The 18,128-nt window shown below is 46.2% G+C and overlaps 2 protein-coding genes across 5 annotated transcripts; both read right to left on the bottom strand.

Annotated features, from left to right (window-relative positions):
• Nucleotides 1-285: 285 nt before the first annotated feature.
• Nucleotides 286-13,824, bottom strand: SMIM11 (small integral membrane protein 11). 4 transcript variants are annotated; one of them, XM_025186101.3, is made up of 6 exons: nt 13,765-13,822; nt 13,318-13,389; nt 12,606-12,692; nt 8,623-8,734; nt 5,167-5,347; nt 286-2,677 (listed from the first exon to the last, which is right to left on the bottom strand). In XM_025186101.3, the coding sequence occupies exons 4-5, from the start codon at nt 8,641-8,643 to the stop codon at nt 5,180-5,182; spliced, it is 189 nt and encodes a 62-aa protein (XP_025041886.1). In that variant the 5' UTR covers nt 8,644-8,734; nt 12,606-12,692; nt 13,318-13,389; nt 13,765-13,822; the 3' UTR covers nt 286-2,677; nt 5,167-5,179. The 4 variants fall into 4 exon arrangements, with proteins under 4 accessions (XP_025041886.1, XP_025041887.1, XP_006126077.1 ...); XM_025186102.3 differs by lacking the exon at nt 12,606-12,692 and having other exon boundaries at nt 13,765-13,782; XM_006126015.5 differs by lacking the exons at nt 12,606-12,692; nt 13,318-13,389 and having other exon boundaries at nt 13,765-13,824.
• Nucleotides 13,825-16,660: 2,836 nt separating this feature from the next.
• Nucleotides 16,661-17,548, bottom strand: KCNE2 (potassium voltage-gated channel subfamily E regulatory subunit 2). The gene has a single exon (XM_075920207.2). It carries the CDS (start codon nt 17,436-17,438, stop codon nt 17,061-17,063), a length of 378 nt encoding a protein of 125 aa, XP_075776322.1. The 5' UTR covers nt 17,439-17,548; the 3' UTR covers nt 16,661-17,060.
• Between the last annotated feature and the right edge of the window lie 580 nt (nt 17,549-18,128).

Genomic DNA, 18,128 nt, shown 5'->3' with positions numbered 1-18,128 from the left:
TTTGCTAAGTGAATGCATGTTTGTTTCTGGTAGGGTTGCTTAATTTCAGAGTACGCCTGAGGCACAGAGTATGGGAGTGGCCAGCCTTCTGAGTAGCAGAGCAGCACTGGCAGCAAAATCAGAGGGTGTGGGTGTGTGTGTACATACCGACTCCCCACTGGCTTCCTCACTCGCCTCCTCCACCCATGGAACAGGGAGGTTTGTTTTATAGCCCTTTGTTTTACTGTCTCCCCCCTCCCTCCCTCCCCAAAGGCAGGTTGTGGCCCCAGAAATTCTAATGCCAACTTCAGTTTCTTTCTTTATTTGCTGAATCTGCATGCAGAAGCTGTTTTGAGGAATGAGATGACATTGTTACATAATCACAGTTCAGAGTAGAGACCCACGCTCCAAGAGTCAAATGATTACTATGATAAGTTTGTTTATGAATCTGCTCTTGGATTGTAGCCATGTATGCTACTTCCTAAAATGGGGATTTTAGCTACAGAACTCTAAAAAACATCAGGGAAGGGCCTTAAAGATATGGCCTAAATATGTGGGCATATCCTCTCTGATGTGTTCAGTTATTTCCTGAAAAAACACGATATCCTCTTGGAACCAGTGGGCTTCCAAATGAATCTAACACGGCTTGAGCCTCACAGTTTGATTAAATATCTTTTGTGTGTGCTTCCCCCCCAGACGGGGTAGCAGAATGGAGCAGAATTAGAGACTACACTCCATGCTCATACCCACACAGGAGCCAGAGGCAGATATGGGAGCTGTTGCAATTCACGTGGTTGGCACATGGTGGCCTAAGGCAGGACATAAACATTCCACAGACAGGCAGGCTTGTCAGCTGAAAGTGGCTGGAGACTGACAGTGAAAGATGCAGCAGTAATCCTGTCCCACCACAAACGATTTCATCTTTCCACACCATCCCAGTTGCTGTCCCTTGTGTTACAAAATATGCATTGTTAGTGACTATCACTGAGGTAGCTAGCTTGACTCCTAGGTTTTATAAAAAGTCATCACCATTCATAGAAGCCTGTGTAATTCTGTGCTACTGAAACCCACCCAAGCATCTTGCCCAGGGCTGCACCTCCCTTAGACAAGCATTTAACAAAACACCACTCACAATATCTCCACAGCCTTTGACAGCTACGACTTGCTAGCTTGACTTCACCAGGTGCAACAACAGGCAGTTGCAGAGAGAGGGCGGCAGTGAGCCACTGATGGTCACCTCTTCTGCTATAGTAAGGTACAAATCCTGCCCTCAGAGCCACAGACCCAATTTTTCTCTCAGATTTCAGTCACAAAGGTGAAACTTTGAAAAGTTATAAGCCACTGATGAATGATCCTTTATAATGGGAATATTGAGGCAGCTGTAACTATTGATATCTCTATGCACCCACAACAACAGTTAAACCTCTACGATGAGTGGAATGTCTCTGCTGTAGATAGGGTTGCTAGATGATTTCACCAAAAATACCAGACACCCCCCTCCCTCCAAAAAAAGTACTGGGCAGCCAAAATGCAGTCGTGGCCCTTTTAATTGCCGGGCTGTTCCCCTGCCACGTGTCCGTTGGGCGCCGAGCCAGGAGATGCAGAAAATACCAGACATTTTATATGTCTGGTATTTTCTCATTTCTTTACCGGACAGAAGGTACAAATACCAGATACCTGGCAACCCTAGCTGTAGATTAGCCAGCCATTCCTTGTTAGTCAATTCTCTTTGCTTAGCCTCAGTGCTACGCACATGCAGTAATGACTAGTGAGTGCATACGAATACTTTGTATTTCAAAGCCAGAGTGCGGGTTGTGTGTGTAAGTAAAGCACCCGGCCAAGGTTCAAAAGATGCAGCTATGTTCAAATGTTCTCTATGTAGCAAACTAATGCAAGAGAAACCTCCAATGTCCCAAAAGGACAGAAATGGCTGAGTTTTAACAGTTATGGTTTGATATGCACTATTATTACAATAGAGCACCATGTGCATTTGGAGCTGCATGTAGGGTAGATCTAGGAAGACATAGATATTGCTTCTAATAGTTTACACCCTGGATTGGTTCCTCTGGCTCCAGTGGAGGAACTAGACTTCCCCTATTCTCTCTTCTGTAGATAGCCCTGATTGCTTTGCGAAAGGAGCAAGTGTAATGCCGTGGGACCTCTGGAGCTTCATGCATGAGCCTCTACAGCTTGAGCTAAAAGCCACTTGGCTCTCAACTAAGACTCTAGAGCTTACTCTTTTTCTCTCTTTAAATGAGCTAAATGCCACTAGATGGGACAGTGAACAACATCCAGTAGGGACGGATGTAGGTTACACAAGAACAGCTTGGGGTTTTCTCGTCTGCCTCCTACAAGCTCTACCTGATTATAGCACCGATGGTGGATTTCAATGTATTTTCTTCATTAAAACTGATTGTCTTACTGCACTCCACAGTTGATTTGTAAGAACAGTCTCTTATACAGGACCCAACTTAAGTGCAGCATTTCTGGTAAGCAGAGACCAAAGCCACTCCTACAGAAGAACTTTTTTTTGTACAAATAGAGGATGGATTTTCTCATTACATGTACAAAAAGTCAGGGTGCAGGGTGAGTGAATGCTGCTTGGGGGTGGTTTATTTCTTGGACACATCATTCCATCAGAGGGAAGTCTTCATCCTCCTGGGAAAGGAGCCACATAAGCTGCCGAATGTCAGGAAATCTGAAGAGAAAAAACAATGATTCAATGAGCAAGAACAGCTAATATGCTCTGTTTACAACATACGGCCTAAATCGGGTTTCCCAGCCTGTGGGTAGGGCCCCAGCATTGGGTCACCAGAATGTTTTGAAGGGTCACGTGGCAGTTCCTGCGGCTCCATCGCTGGCTGGGCTCACTGCCCTGCTCCGGGCACTAAGACTTCTAGGGTCCCAGAGCCACGGTGAGGGGAGTCCAGGTAGGTCACATGTGAGTGAGTGGTACTGTCACCCCATGGGCCAGGACACTACTCACACAAAATTAGTTCAGTTAGGAGGTTGGGACCAAACCTGAGGGGCACTGGAAACCTGGAGGTTGCAGTGCCCAGAGCAGAGAGCCAAGCCAGCACAGGAGCTGTAGGAGCTGCCCCTGTGGGGAGAGTGCCTGTCAGGATCTGACTGGAACCACCTCAGTGCAAAATCATAACCACTGCCAGGTGAGCAGGGCAGCGTCCAAGGGCCCAAAGTGCAGGGACAACTTGAGCTAGCGATGCCATGGGCGGTCAGTAGGGCTTTTGAAGGACATGCCACCTACCCCCCAATTCACCAAGCAGCCTGTCTGGATTGTGGGGTATGTAATGAAAAAAATCTGTGGGGCATGTGGCCTCCCCTCATGTATCGCACTAATATATCTATATATATTTGTTTACAGGAGCATACCAGTGCACACTCACAACTTATTCTCAGGGCCATAGTTCGTCACTAGCTTTTACGCATGACTTCGCTCGAGGCTCCAGAAGGATACTGACGACAGGATGTGGGCCCAAATTGCTAACGGTTTTAAAAATCAAAACTAATTTCTTACATGGAGTGATGCTTGATTTAAAAATATACCAAGAGTTCTGCTAATTTCAGAGTACTTTTCATTTACACTATGGAAGTCAGATTATCCCCATTTTACGGATATTGAAACGAAGGCACAGAGCAAAACTTGTCCAATGTCACATGGCAAACAAGTGGCAGAACAGAAAATAGCACCCATGTCTCTTGATCCCCCTACAGTCATATAATCTAACCACTAGACAACACTTTTCTTGCATTATACTAGTACACCTATAATTCTCCATGCTATGGGCTCAATCTTATGTGATAATATAGACTAGAGAATTTTCACCCAGGTGTCCCTTGGCCAAGTCCTTCTTAAACTTGTTTTCTGCTACTCATGGCAAAACAGCTAAAGAGAATACAGGCAGTCCCCGAGTTACACGGATCCGACTTATGTCGGATCCGCACTTACGAACGGGGCTTTTCGCGCCCCGGAACTCGCGGGCGGCAGGACCACTCAGACGCCTCTGCAGCTTTGCTCGGGGTGTCCCTGGTCTGCTGGGGACGCCTCCCAGCAGACCAGGGACACCCCGAGCAGATCAGGGACACCCGGAGCAAAGCTTTGGAGGCGGCGTGGTCCCGCACCTCTGCGGCTTTGCTCCGGAGCAAAGCCTTGGAGGCGCGGGACCCCGCCGCCTCTGCGGCTTTGCTCCGGGTCTCCCTGGTCTGCTGGGGGGGGAGGGGCGCAGCTAGTGCGCCCCCTCCCCCCCAGCAGACCAGGCTTTTGTTGTGGACGCCTGGGGTAGAACAGCTGGGGTGCTGCCGGGTTGGTCCTGGGGGGACCTACCCGGCAGCGCCCCAGCTGTTCTGTCCAAGGCTCCAGATTCAGCCGCTGTTGAAACTGATCAGTGGCTGATTCCAGGAAGCTGGGGGCAGAGCAACTCTGCCTAGGGCTTCCTGTAGGCAGCCCCTGGTCAGTTTCAGCAGCAGCGGCTGAATCTGGAGCCAGTTCCGAGTTACGTACAAATTCAACTTAAGAACAAACCTATAGTCTCTATCTTGTACATAACCCAGGAACTGCCTGTACACAGCAGAAAGAGAATCTTGTACTGAGATCTCTTACAGGTCATGAATTGCAGTCTGACTTTTTTGATGATCATTGTGGCAGTGGTAGAGGATGAACCACTCAACATACATGCATGTGCTGAAGTACAGTTTGCACCTGCCTAAACCTGGACTCTCTGGTCCAGCGACATTCATGGTCTGGCAGAACCATGGATGTTCCTAGACCAGAGTGTCCCAGGACCAGGAGTCCAGTGATAGGAGGGCGGCTGGGAGCCCTGTCGGGGCCAGAAGCCCAGCAGAGCTGGCAGCAGCAGGGCCAGCAGCTGGTAGCCCAGCCGTGTTGGGTCAGAGGCAAAGGTGCCAGCTGGAGCCAGAAGAGGAGTGAACAGTGATCTGGGAGGACGATCATAGGGAACCTCCCCTGGTCCGGCAAATTCCCTCGGGTGCCAGACCAGCGAGGTTCAACCCACACCACAGGAAATATTTTTATCCGGTTACAAGGTAAGTGATGTTGAACGAGATAACACTTGCATGTAACTAGAACAGAGCCAAAACATATTAATGAGCTATAAAAGCATACTGCCCTCCTGCTGTACTCTGACACCAATACAGCCAATAATTCTATACCTTATAAGACTCTTCAATCTTCCTTCTTCTCCACTTCTTTTTTAAGCTTCGCCTCACGTTCTTTTTTCATTTTTGCTTCAATTTTTTTACTCTGATAAATTTTTACTCCAGCAAATGCTAAGCACAGAATTAAAGTTTTAGCTGCCAAAATGTACATCAGCAGTGGAAAATTCTCCAAAACCTGAAATACAAAACAATACATTTCAACAGAGTTTCTTCAATACTCAAGCCACTGTGACATTTAAAACACATCGATGGCATACTATGCAACTTCCCGATGAAAGTGGTATTATTCAAGACTTTGTTCATCCTATGGCAATGTAGCACGTCATACTTCCCATGGAAAATTTCAGGCCATGTGTATCAGAGTTCAGATGCTGACTGCAAAATACTTTCCCTCAATTCATCTGAATTTGTAAATGAATTTGCTTTGATGAGGTACACACCTCTTTTCTCTCTGCTTGCCAATGAATTAGTTTATTAGCACAACTGTTAAAGCTAAGGGGATGTTGCAGGAGATCTGCAGAAAGCAAACTTTCAGTGGTAACTGTGAGGATCCACCTGATTCCCCCACACTCATCTCAGACATAAAGCATGATCAAAGTTGCTTTCCTGGGCTGCGCAGAAAATTTTTGGCCTTCCTAGAAGTTTATGTATTCCATGAGTTTTGACACTGACTTCAATGGCGTTAGGATACCGCCCAAGTTTCTGAAGAACCATTAGCTGAAAAAGGGGATTATGATGAATGATAACTCTAGAACCCTTAAATATGAAATCTCCTCCTGGCACTCACTGCTTGAATTACCCAACAGCCCAAATAATGCTCCTCTTACATGGAGCCTGCTGTCCAAACGGATGACCATTTCACCTGGACCTGACATCAGGTAGCTACAGAGCAATGCCAAAGATGAGCTCCTCAGGCAATGGTAATAATGGCTCCTGAGGAAGATCTTTATGTACTTGGTAGCTGGGACTGCAGCATGGAAGGAAAAACAGGAATTGCACAAGGTATCTATGTATGAGACCAAAGGAGCCAGGGTTAAGTCAAGAATTGTAGCTCAGGAGCTGCAGGCGAATGCTTGACACATCACAGACACCATCCTCCTCTGAAATAAAGGCACTGTCTTGGAGGGTGACTAAACCCTACCAGTACTGGGGGGTTGGGAGGGCTGTCACTGGCTCTTTCCTTGTTCACTCAAACCATGATAGTGAAGGCACACAGAAGTGGCTGCCATGCTCTGCGTAACTTGGAGCTGTAAAGGTGATCTGTTGAGACAGTGATCCAGACTTGGGGATGTGTGTGCGCCTTTCTCTCAAAGGGGGGAATGACTATGGTTTTTGTGAATACCTGTGCAGATGTCAAAGTCCAAAAAGGGAGTATTGAAAAAAACATCTACTTCATTCAGGGCCTAAAAATACACCACGCGACCAGGTACAGAGATCAGGTAACCAGGCCTGGCCTTTGGGCAAGGCAAGCGAGACGGTCGCGTTGGGCCCCCCACACTCAGGTCCACGTGACTGCGTAAATTCAGGGCCCTGCGCAGTGCAGCTCCTGGCCCCGCCCACCCGGCCGGAAGCCGCGTGGCTCAGCATGCTGCCTTGTGCCCTGCACACTCCTTGGCTGGACCTGCAGGTAACCTTGAGTTTATTCCATCTCTGACCCAAACAGTGATCCTTGTGCCCTGCACACTCCTTGGCTGGACCTGCAGGTAACCTTGAGTTTATTCCATCTCTGACCCAAACAGTGATCCAGGGAGGGGCCATAAAAGCAGCTGATCCAGAAACAGAAAGTAGTAGGTTCCCTGGGATAAGGCTGTTTTTGTTGCCTTGCAGATGGGTAATAAATGCTGATCTGTGGAATACCCTTTTTTTCAGTCTGATTTCTTTGGTTATCTGCTTTTCTGGGAGTAAAATACAGAGATCTCCATGGAAAAAAAAATCCATCTGGTTCATACTCTGTTTCTGAGTTGAGTTGAGCTGAGTTGCTTCCCCAGGTTGCTGTGACCTCTGTGTCCAACCAAAAGAGCGTAGGCATTTAATAAGGAATATTCACAATGTGCTACTTGTGAATAAGCTACAGGCCACACAGCAGTCACAACAACTATCTGGCCAATCATGCCGAGCAATGTGCAGGCAAAATGTGCACAAGAAACTATTTGTTATTTATCGTAAACCAAGCTCTAGTCACCATCACAAATCAATGATGTGATAAATATCCACCGAAAATGGGTGCTGCTGAAATGGTACTGAACTGCATTTCGAGTGCAAACAAAGGAAAACTATGTTCTGCCCCATTTTAGTAAAACTAACCATGTTCTCAGTAAATGGGTTGTTTTTCCAAGAGTGGGCTGCCTTTACACATATCTCTAGGTATACTAGCAGCACCAATACTCTCACATGCCCCAAATGCCACCACAGGTGATTTCTTACCTCCCACGTAGGGTTGCCAGATGGTTTAACTAAAAATACCGAACACCACTACCCTCCTCTTCCCCCCTCCCCCCCGCAAAAAAAAAATCACAGGGGGAAAAATTCTGTTGAGAAAAAAAAAAGGGGGGAAGACCAAAGTTGGTGAGAAAAAAAAGGACCCCAAGAGTTATTAAGCAAAAAAAAATAATAATAATAAAAAAAAGCATGGCCCCTTTAAGAAGAGCCTTTGAAGCTTTTTGCTGGTGGCTATCTTGTTTTCCTGATCGAACCAGGTAAGTGGGGGGAGGGAGGGTCTGGGGGTTGGGCCCGGTTGCTGAATGTGTGTAGAGTTGCCAGGTGTCCGGTATTTTCGCCTCCTGGCAGGGAAAAAAATCAGAAAATACTGGACATTTTAGGTGTCTGGTATTTTCTGAATTTTTTACCGGACAGGAGGTGAAAATACCGGATTGTCCAGGTCAATACTGGCCACCCGGCCACCCTACCACGCAAACAGGACCAAACTATTAATAACCTGCCTATGGCTTTAATTATAATCTGCCACTACTCAAGAAACACATTGTGTCTGCTGTGCTGCTGCTAAGTGGTACACCTGTGCCAGGCATACAGGGCAGCAACATGGGGTTGAGTGGTATAGACAACACAGCTACAGTACAGCTATGAAAAGGGGACTGGACAGAATGGAAGAGAAGCAGAGCCAAACGCCACGTACACCGTGTGTATGAAGAAGCAAAACAGGGTCTGCCTATAGCATTCTGAAAGGGCCCACAGCAAAATCCTCACTCATATATGCCTACAGCAAAGTAAACTGGCAAGGCACTGAACATATGTGGTAGGAAATATGTTAAGCCTCCAGACTCCATGGGGAGTGAGCTGTGGTTAAATTCCCTCAAGCCTGAAAATGGCATTTATTCCAAACATAGACATGCATTCTGACACAACCCCCTTCCGCCCCCAGCTTAACATACTCCTCTTTAACAACCTCCCCCCCACACCCACCACTACCTTTAATAACAAAAGTCTCCTCACCCTCCAATTAAATGCCACCATCTTGGATCTCTGACGGTGTCACAGGTCACACCACAGTCTAAGCCCAGCAATGTTTGTCAGATTCATAAAAACCTGGTGGAGGCACAGTCATCTGGGGAAATAAAAATAAATAAAGTGAGCCAGCCGGCTTGCATCTGACACGTCCTCGCTGCGCGTGTCTGACAGGCTGAGGAGACGCCGAGCTCACCGCTACGTTACTCTCAGAATAGTCAGGAACCACCTCGCCAGGAGCGGATTATTTTGTAGCTAGATGAGTGACAGACCCAACACCCCGTGGGTGCCTTACACGGAGCGGAAGGTTGACAGGCCTGGCTGGAACAGGTGTCATGTGTTTGTATGGAGGAGGCCCAGCCCCTTCCAGACCCAGCAAATCCCTGCAGCTGTTCAACTAAAAATGCAGTGCTGGCTGCTTTAATAAGCATGACGTGAAGGCAGATGACATATCCCCATGAGATGTCAGAGATCTAGTAGAGGAAAACACTCCCACCAAAACCAAAGCTGTGTTTTTTAATCCCCGCAGCCTTGTTCACAACTTGAATCACCAATGCTACAGTTGCTCTTGTCTTTAGTATCTGTCACCTAGAGGAAGTGAAAATATGCTTCTGGACTTTTTGAAAAAAAACTATCCCTAAGTCCTCCTATGGCAGGGACACAATAAAGCAGCTGAAAGTCAAACCCATTATCAATGAACCCTGGGGAGCCTGCTGTTCAGCTCAGAAATGCCTGAGGAGCCTCAAGTGGCCATAAGGCAGCTGCATGTGGATGAGATTCTGCATTTTGGTTTTCTCCTCTGCTTAACCAGTGGTTTCAGAACTTCAGACACATGGGTTCCACTTTAAATAGGTTTCCCTGTGCATGCTCTACCTGTCTATGAGCTGTCTCCCCGTGTGTGCCCCACGTTTGTATAACAACAGACTCACTATGTGATCCATAGGAGGGGAACTCCATCTTAGCCACTTGCAGAGCCATACAAATAATAACAATACACCCACCACAGCTGCCTTTCTGGTCCTCCTCTGATTAAGATTCAGGAGCCAGGTGAGTGGTCTAAAGGCTCTTACCCTTCTTAACTACCTCACCATGGGCACAGTGAGTGGTGTGCTCACAAGACAGACCTCAGACTGCTTGCAACGCAGCTCAAGCTTTTGGAGAAAATGTGTGTGTTTGCTATTTCTTTCATTCATTTTGTTCAGGAAACACCGTTTTAATTAGGCCCAATATCCAAGAAGCACAGCTCGTACAAAGTGGTACAAAAGCATAACCTCACTCTTCCCATAAGGAAATGTTTGGAATGGTGAAATGGGTTACTGAATCCATGAAGAAAATGAACTCTTGAACTTGGCCCCTCCTGCGTGCAAGGGCTTTCAGTAATCGAGAAGTACCCATTCCTTGGGCCCTGAGTGGACTAGCCCATCTCTGATTATCTATAAGGGAGTTGACCATGATTTGTGGCATTCTCTTCATAATGCCAGTGCATTATAGCAGGTGTGAGCTAACTAGTACAGTAGCTACTGGTTTACTTCCTGCAAAAAAAAACAAAAAAACCCAAAAACAATATTAAGCAAATATTTACTTCAAAATTTTAATGACCATGAGATTTATCAGCCCTTGAGATCTTTAATCTTTGGGATTGTTAGTTCTGATGCTCACCTGAAACCAGTTGTGGGAGCATAATGCCCAATATTTGGTTTGAATTCAAACCTGCGTGAATCAGTTTTTAGGATTTGGGACCCTACATGGAGATATTCAAGCCTGAAAGTGTTGGCCGGAATCCTTTTAATCACACATACTCCATCATGACCATGAATTGCATTAAGGATAACCGCTCACTCTCTTTCTTTTGCTGTCTTTACATATACCCACGCTTCTGTAAGCTCCACTCCAATTCATCTGATGAAGTGGGTTTTACCTATGAAAGCTTATGCCCAAATAAATCTGTTAGTTTCTAAGGTGCCACAGGACTGGTTGTTGTTTTTGCAGATACAGACTAACACAGCGACACCTCTGAGACAGCTCAGTTTGAGAATGTCCTTTAAAAATACTCTGAAGAGTGGATGAGTTTAGAGGTTCAAAACTCAGAGTCAATCAGGAATCAAAGATCTGGTTATGTCTGGCCATTGAGGGAATTATTATTTCTTTTGGTGTTTTGACAGAGCAGGACATTGAATGTAAGAGGTTGGTGAATTATCAAATTATGCCACATAATGATTTTTGTAATGCTTTAAAAGTCTATAGAGATCTAGGCCTGATTCTCCATAAATTGATGTAAATTAGAAGTTAATTCAAAGGAAGTCAGAAATAGGGTAAGTGGAAATGAAATCTGGCCCATTTCTGTGTACTGTGGGATTTTTATTAAGAATCAGGAGATTCTGCCATCTCTCCTACTTACAGTATCAGCTTTACTCACTGTTGTGAACTGGCCATCTTAGTCAGTGTTGCATACCCACTCTCTGATGTCCCCAACATCCAATGCCCTCCTGCCTTAATACTGCTTTGCAGCTCATGGGTTCCCCTGCTTCCCCATCTTGACCCAGGCCTGCTAAATATTGGCAGAAGAAGCCAGGATGTGTATCTATGAACAGCGGAACTGACTGCATTGTACTTTCAAGGTTATGATATCTTAAAGAAAGGCAGGCAAGTAAACAGCTGAAGTTTCGTGTTTGCTTTTCCAAAGGCTGATAAGGCAAAGCTAGGAGTTTATAAAAACATCCACACACAGCTGTTACGTGTTCCCCTGAAAATGTATATTGTCTTAATAAGTACAACAGCACTGGAAAGGAGGCATGGCTCAGTGCAAAGGAGGTCACCTTCACTTGCGGTCAGGACTTTGGAGGAGATCTTGTGGCTACATCATGTGAGCGATGGGGGCTTGAGCTCTAGTATGAGCATTGTCATGGACTTCCAGGGCTCAGTTCACCACGACTTGCATGTTGCATAGTCACTTACACACGTGCAAATGCATGTAAAATGACCACCACAATAGCACCTCACAATCTGTAATATGTTTATCCTCACTAAAGCTCTGCAAGGCAGAGCATGTATCCCCATTTTATGTATGAGGAAACCATGGCACAATGAGAGCGCAGGGAACCAAACCCAGTGCTCTCAAGACTTAGGCTGCTGTTTTAACCACTGGACCATCCTTCCTCTCTGCCTCAGCTTCCAAACCATAACCCACCACTCACGCAGTCTTGCATCACCTGTTCACAGCTGCAAATGACGACACAGGGTGCAAGGCAGTGGGAAATGAGGCCTCTTATGTGACGTTGGCTGGGAAACTCCTGTGGCCTGCTGAGAACTTTATTGACTCAGCAGTGAAATGGGACTAATAATACTGTTCTAACTAACACGGGTACTGCGGAGCTTCATTAACATGAAGTGCTATGAGAAGAAATGCAGCATAAAAGGGCAAAACAGAATTTACTGGATTGCATCTACAGTAAGGTGATGGCAAACTATAACCTGTGCTAAAAGAATGTGTATCCTCCTTCCATTTGCCCAGAAACCACTTCTTTGGACCATCTCTCCCCATCTTGGTCATCTCACTAGCTTCCTCAACCTCATATATTTAAAGAAACCACAGATATGTTTTACAGAATACAATTAGGCAGAGAAACAACTTGACCTCGGATGCTGTGTGTCAGGCTGGGAATGAGATCCCCCCAGTGGCTGTCAATGCCAGCCAAAAACCCGGTGCGTGACATGGCAGCAGGAGGGGATCTGAACCCAGACTGCTATTCCCACAATTCTCCAAAACCCACCAGCACATATGATACAGGGTGCTATGATAATACTGGTCCAGCTTGGTCCAGATGCATTTATAGCTCAAACACAGTGGCCCAGATTCTACTCTAGGCTGCGCTGGTGTAAGTCATAAGTTGCTCCATTGAGACTAGTGGAGTTACTCTGGATTCAGACCAATGTAATGAAGAGCAGTCTCTTAAATGACTAACAAAAATTACCTCTCCCCAGAGACATTTGTCCCTGGAGTTGTGCAGAGCAGAATTATTACCAGCGCCTCAGACAGAACTTCACATGTATGCCGCATCCTGGAAATCAAGCATGAAGCAAAGGGAAATTTAAAAGGACAGTGTACCGATTTTAAATCTCATTATAAATGCTTGCAGCACCTCAGATTGCTAAATCTGAGGTCCCAGTACATCGCATTAGAAACATGCCCCAATGCTTTTAGATCAGACGGCTTTCTGCAATGCCACCTCCTCCGCTGCACTTGCTACCAGCCAACCACCCATCACCTGCTGCCGTATGCCTTCCTCTTAACACACAGAACGTCCATTGCTTCCCACTTGCCTTGCAGCCCTCAGCACACTGCCCAGCTTTCCTGTTGCCAATTACCAGCTTCCCACCACTTCCCACACTTTATCCCCTGCCTACACACTGCTTCATTGTGCTGCCTTCCCCTGCTATTGCAACTTTGGCACTGCTCCCTCTGCTTTCCCCCAAACTCTTCACACACACACCTCAAGGGAAGTCCTCTCCCATCTGTCACCTACCTTGCATCTGAATTGCACACACAGTTCAGGGAACTGAAGTAACTTTTTCAACACAGTAATTTTCACTCTCTTTCTGCCATTCATTTCTTTCCCTCCCTTGTGACAGAAAAAGTGAAATCTACTAGTCCGCATAGCTAGTTTCATTTTTAGGTTCTCTTACCCAAGAACTCAGCATCCATGCTTTGGGTTGCGATACTCAGAGGATGGTCACATGCAGCCAAGTGTGTTTTTGCTGAATTTTAAAATCATATTAAACAATGTTAATGAGCTGGAGAGGGAGGGAGTTCTTACAAAAGTCGAGGCTCAAAATGTCCAACAAATACAGACTGGAGAAATGGGCACAACCCAGAACAAGGCAAGGAGTCTATTTTTGAACTACCTTGCATATGTATGTAAGATGTTTCTATTTTGATCTCATAGCAATGTCAGTACAAGATACAAATCAACAGTGAATCAGAGGTCAGGCCCAGAAATGTAGCTTTCCCTAAAACTCACTTTGTTTAAGGTTTGCATTTTGTGGTGAAAGTCCACCTCTTACAAATACTCCTAGGTCGCAGATTCATTTAAAAAATAAGAGCTTCCCAAAGAGAACAGACTGATAACATACCTTGTAGCAGGCAGCCATTACACACAGAGGGGAAGTGGAAATAAACTACTAATCCCAGCGGTTTTGCAGCTGGCAAACTACAGCTCCCAGCATGCCACAGTCATAGCTAGCTGTTAACCCCTTCTTTTCCATTGTATCTCTATAAAACAAACGTGCACTGGACACAACTAGCAGTCATATCATTTTGTTACATTTAACACCCTAGTATTATCAACAGTGATCATATAGAATTTGTCCTTTTAGAATGGCACCTGTAGAACTCATAAAGAGCTTGCCCTACGCCTGTAGATAGAACAGAAACCCATGGTTAAAAGTATCCACATCATCTCACATTCATATTTGCTATGCTCCATACATGTCTTGTGTGCTGGCTGACTTTAACCCCTATTTGCTATAATAGTTTGATCATTACCTGTACAGACACTCTTAACAAAGATCTGCATTGGAACTAACCGGTAACTGGTAGTTCAAATCAAAGTTCTACACCCATCTCATCCTGTCCCTGAAAATTAAAAAAACCCAATCGGTTTAGATAATGGGTGGGCAATAATTTTTTATGTGGGGGCCACTCTAAGATTTGGAAAAAGGTCAAGGACCTCACTTCTCTATGGAGGAAGTGCGGGGTCCAGGACCAAGTTTGGGTGCAGAAGGGAGCTCCGGGTAGGAGACTGGGGTGTAGGAGGGGGTGTGGGTCTGAGACAGAGTTTGGGTGAAGGAAGAGGTTGTGACCAGGGGCAGGGGATTGGGGTACAGCATCCAGGAGGGGATGGGGTGCTGGAGAGAATTTTAACTTGGGGCAGGGGTTTAGGAGTGGGTGCTGGGTATGGGAGGGATTTGTGACCTGGGATAGGAGGGGTGCAGAGGGTTTGGATGGTGACCTGAGACAGGGGATTGGGGGGCAGGGTTGGAGAAGAGGTGTGGGTGCAGAAGAGGATTCTGGCCTCGGGGAGGGATGTAGAAGGGGATGCAGGATCTGGGAGGGAGTTGTGACCTAATGTGATGAGGAGTGCAAAAGGTTTGGGTGGTGACCTGGGGCAGGAGGGGCTGTGACCTGGAGCTGGGGAGTGGGAGGGTTTAGGGTGCCAGAGGCAGGCTCTGGCTCATAGGTGTTTACTTTAGGCGGCTCCCAGCCAGCAGCACAAGAGGGACCCCTGAGACAGCCCCCGTGACCTTTTTTCCTGAGCACCTCTTACTCATTAATAGATAATCCTTCCAAACATTCCTGCAAGGTAGGGGAAGTGCTATTCCCATTTTATACATGGAGAACAGTAGCACAGTTACACACAGCCCTTCTCCACCCCTGCTTCTGCTGCCTCTGTATCAGAAGCAGTAGCAGTGTGCGGGGAGGCAGATGGGAGCCAGTGTGTGCAGGCGAGCACAGGATCCCACCTGTCCCCCACTACATACTGCTGCCTCTGATACAGAGGCAGCACCGTGGAGGGGGGGAGGGGTGCAGACTTCCACGGGAGTTCCTCCACCCCCATGAAAACATACAACTCCTGAAATTTTCAGCAGTTACATGTTTACCTTAATAAACACTTTTTAACATCCCTACCTTATAGAAGCTGAAGGCTTGACCCAGATAGTGTATCTGTCCCTCCATGTTTGAAGAATTCATGCAGGGTCTTTGCAAGGGAGATAATCCCTGTAGTTTCAATGTCCTTGAGTTACACACACACACACAAAACAGTAATATTTTTTCATGTGCATAGCAAATGGTGTTGGTTTGCCACAAAGACTGTGACATATTATGTCTCATTTATATGTACATACTAGAAAACTTACCCCTCTTGCCTGGATCCTTCAGGGCAAAGGTCCAGGGGTGGGTGGTAAAGGAGTCAGGGCAGGGCCGGGCCTTGTGGATTTGGGGGGACAGGGCAGAAGGCTGTGGACATGAGGGCTATGTCTACACTGGTGGTTTGTTGCTCCAGAAGTATACAAATGAGGCTAAGTGTGGAATATCGCCGAGCCTCATTTGCATACCTAGTGAGCCGCCATTTTGCGGAAGAGGCTCTTGAGCTAGAAGGAGCTGTCTACACTGCCCCTTCTTGAGCAAGAAAAACTCTCTTGCGCAATGCCGTTATTCCTGAAAATAATCAGTGTACCGGCATTGCGCAAGAGGGCTTTTCTTGCACAAGAAGGGGCAGTGTAGACAGCTCCTTCTAGCTCAAGAGCCTCTTCCGCAAAATGGCGGCTCACTAGGTATGCAAATGAGGCTTGGCGATATTCCACGCTTAGCTTCATTTGCATACTTCTGGCGCAACAGCCCGCTAGTGTAGACGTAGCCAGGGGTGCAGGATTCAGAGTGGGGGGTTGAAGAGGATCTCAAGGCAGAGGTTAGGGATGTGGGGGGTGCAAGAGAAAGGGTTAGGGCGCGAGGAGGGGTTCAGGGTGGCGGGAACCATTTGGTGGGGCCTTCTCTCACTCCTAGCCAACAGGGGCCTTTTCTTTCTTCAGCCACCTCCACCCTCCAGGCTGATAGGGGCATTTTCTCTCCCACAGACCCCCTCCAACTGTCCTGGCCATCAGGGCTGTTTTCTCTTCCTCCAACCTCCCTCCCCCCAACTGCCAGGGGCCTTCACAGCACTGTGGCCAAAGTCCAGGAGGGGGAAAGAGTTTGGGGTAGGGAAACTACTTACCTGTTGTTCTGACAAGCAAGATGGCAGAGCCCCAGTGGCCACCCTCATATCGCATCCCTCCCTTTGCATGTTATGGAAAAGAGTCTATTTCCTGAGGCTCCCAGTTGTCCTGGCATGACCAAACTCTGCCTTTGCTTAAGTTAGGAGAAAGGGAAGCTGCATACCAAGTTTGTTGTTCCTAGCTCTTACCATTTAGGAGGAGTTCTTGAACAAATGGACTTGCAGGCAGGCACACAAAGACAAACCTCCAAAATATATTTATTTTAAATTATTTTATTATATTATAAGAGTTTGGCTCAAGCTGCCCTGTTCGGATTGTGATCTAGATTTTGAATACCTTGAAGTTCACATGTCTTCATATCTGGGGATTTGGTTTGTCTATTATTTCAGTTTGGATATTCAATCAGCTCCACATCCAGATTTTAAATCTGCCCATAATATAAGGGTGATTTTTGTTAGGTCTCTCTACTCTCAAGGAGCAGAGAAAACTAAAATAGAGTATGAATGCTTCTCTTTCTCGGATGGCCAACTAAGTAGCCTCACCCAAAAATCTCTAGCTATTTACCCAACAATGATACGGCAATTCAGAATTTAGGTGAAAACTTTACATTACACGCACAGCTTTATGGTTTGTTCACAAGTGCTATCTCCAAGAAATCAAGGTGATCCAGGGGTTGTTTTATTCCTTGCACTGACGTTTTCATGGATCGTACACTTCAAGTCTTCTTGATTCAAAATCTGGCTCTTATATTTTTCACCCCAATCATCAACAATGTACTGGTGATATGGGTCATTAGAGTGCTCTCTCCTCTTTGATTTCACTGTACTCACTAGGATAGCCACGATGATGAAGGAGAACATTCCAATCATCACAAGGAGGTACAAGATAACATAATCAAAGTTTTCTTCATTGACTGTTGCTTGTAGAGCATCTTGTTCTGCTGTCATGTTCTGGCGCCACTTATTCATGTAGTTAAGAAATATGTTTTTGAAAACATCTTCCAATATCTGGGTGAAGTTTCGTAAATCGACCATATTTCCAGTGCACTGCCATTGGAAACAAATATATAAATATTTTTAGTTCTGTACTATAACAAATGAAGGGCCAATCCCCTCGACCGGTGCAAAACGTAGTGCCAGTTCAGACCAGCTGAGGATCTGGCCCCAAGTGTCTGCATTTTACCGTCTGTTTATGGGATCAAGTGGATCTTTACTAATTTTTTAGTGCAGTTCTGTTTCAGTCTATACTCAGGCAAATTGAAGAATTTTGCTCAAGTTAGGACTCAGTAAAAGAATGGCGAAATTCTGCATTGAAAAGCAGCCATTCAAATCAATGGGGCTGCACAAGGTTTATCAGCACAGACTTTTGCTCTCAATTTCTTGTTTCATCTAAATAAAGGAAGTCTGACATGCCCATATGCAACACATACAAATGCATTTGGAAGAGCATAGTACCCACCCAAATATGTCCCCGCCCGCGGCCCCCCACCCCCCGAAAGCGCTAGCTGATTGGCAAACAGATGAATGAGGGTGAGAAGGAAGGAATCCTGCTCTTCCATGCTGCTGCTGCAGAGCCATTACACAGAGACTTCTCTTGCCCCGTGTCTCTAGTATCCTCTGGGCCTTTGCACCCCTTTTGGGGGTGTTGGAAGAACAGAAAAATCGGGAAGCAGCAGATTCTCCAGTCCCACACTAGAATATTTTCCCCTTCCTGTTCCATTCCTG

This window comes from Pelodiscus sinensis, chromosome 1, assembly GCF_052426305.1.
Source record: "Pelodiscus sinensis isolate ZL-2025 chromosome 1, ASM5242630v1, whole genome shotgun sequence".
Classification (NCBI taxonomy): domain Eukaryota; kingdom Metazoa; phylum Chordata; order Testudines; family Trionychidae; genus Pelodiscus; species Pelodiscus sinensis.
Note: the sequence above shows the minus strand (reverse complement) of the source record. Positions and strands in the feature narration are given on the sequence as shown.

Excerpts from the sequence above, each read along its gene's own strand:
- SMIM11 (XM_006126015.5), bottom strand. The coding sequence starts at position 8,643 with ATGGTGGCATTTAATTGGAGG. Across the intron at positions 5,348-8,622 it reads TGGTGGCATTTAATTGGAGG|GTTTTGGAGAATTTTCCACT; the intron begins GTGAGGAGACTT and ends TTTGTATTTCAG.
- KCNE2 (XM_075920207.2), bottom strand. The coding sequence starts at position 17,438 with ATGGTCGATTTACGAAACTTCACCCAGATATTGGAAGATGTTTTCAAA.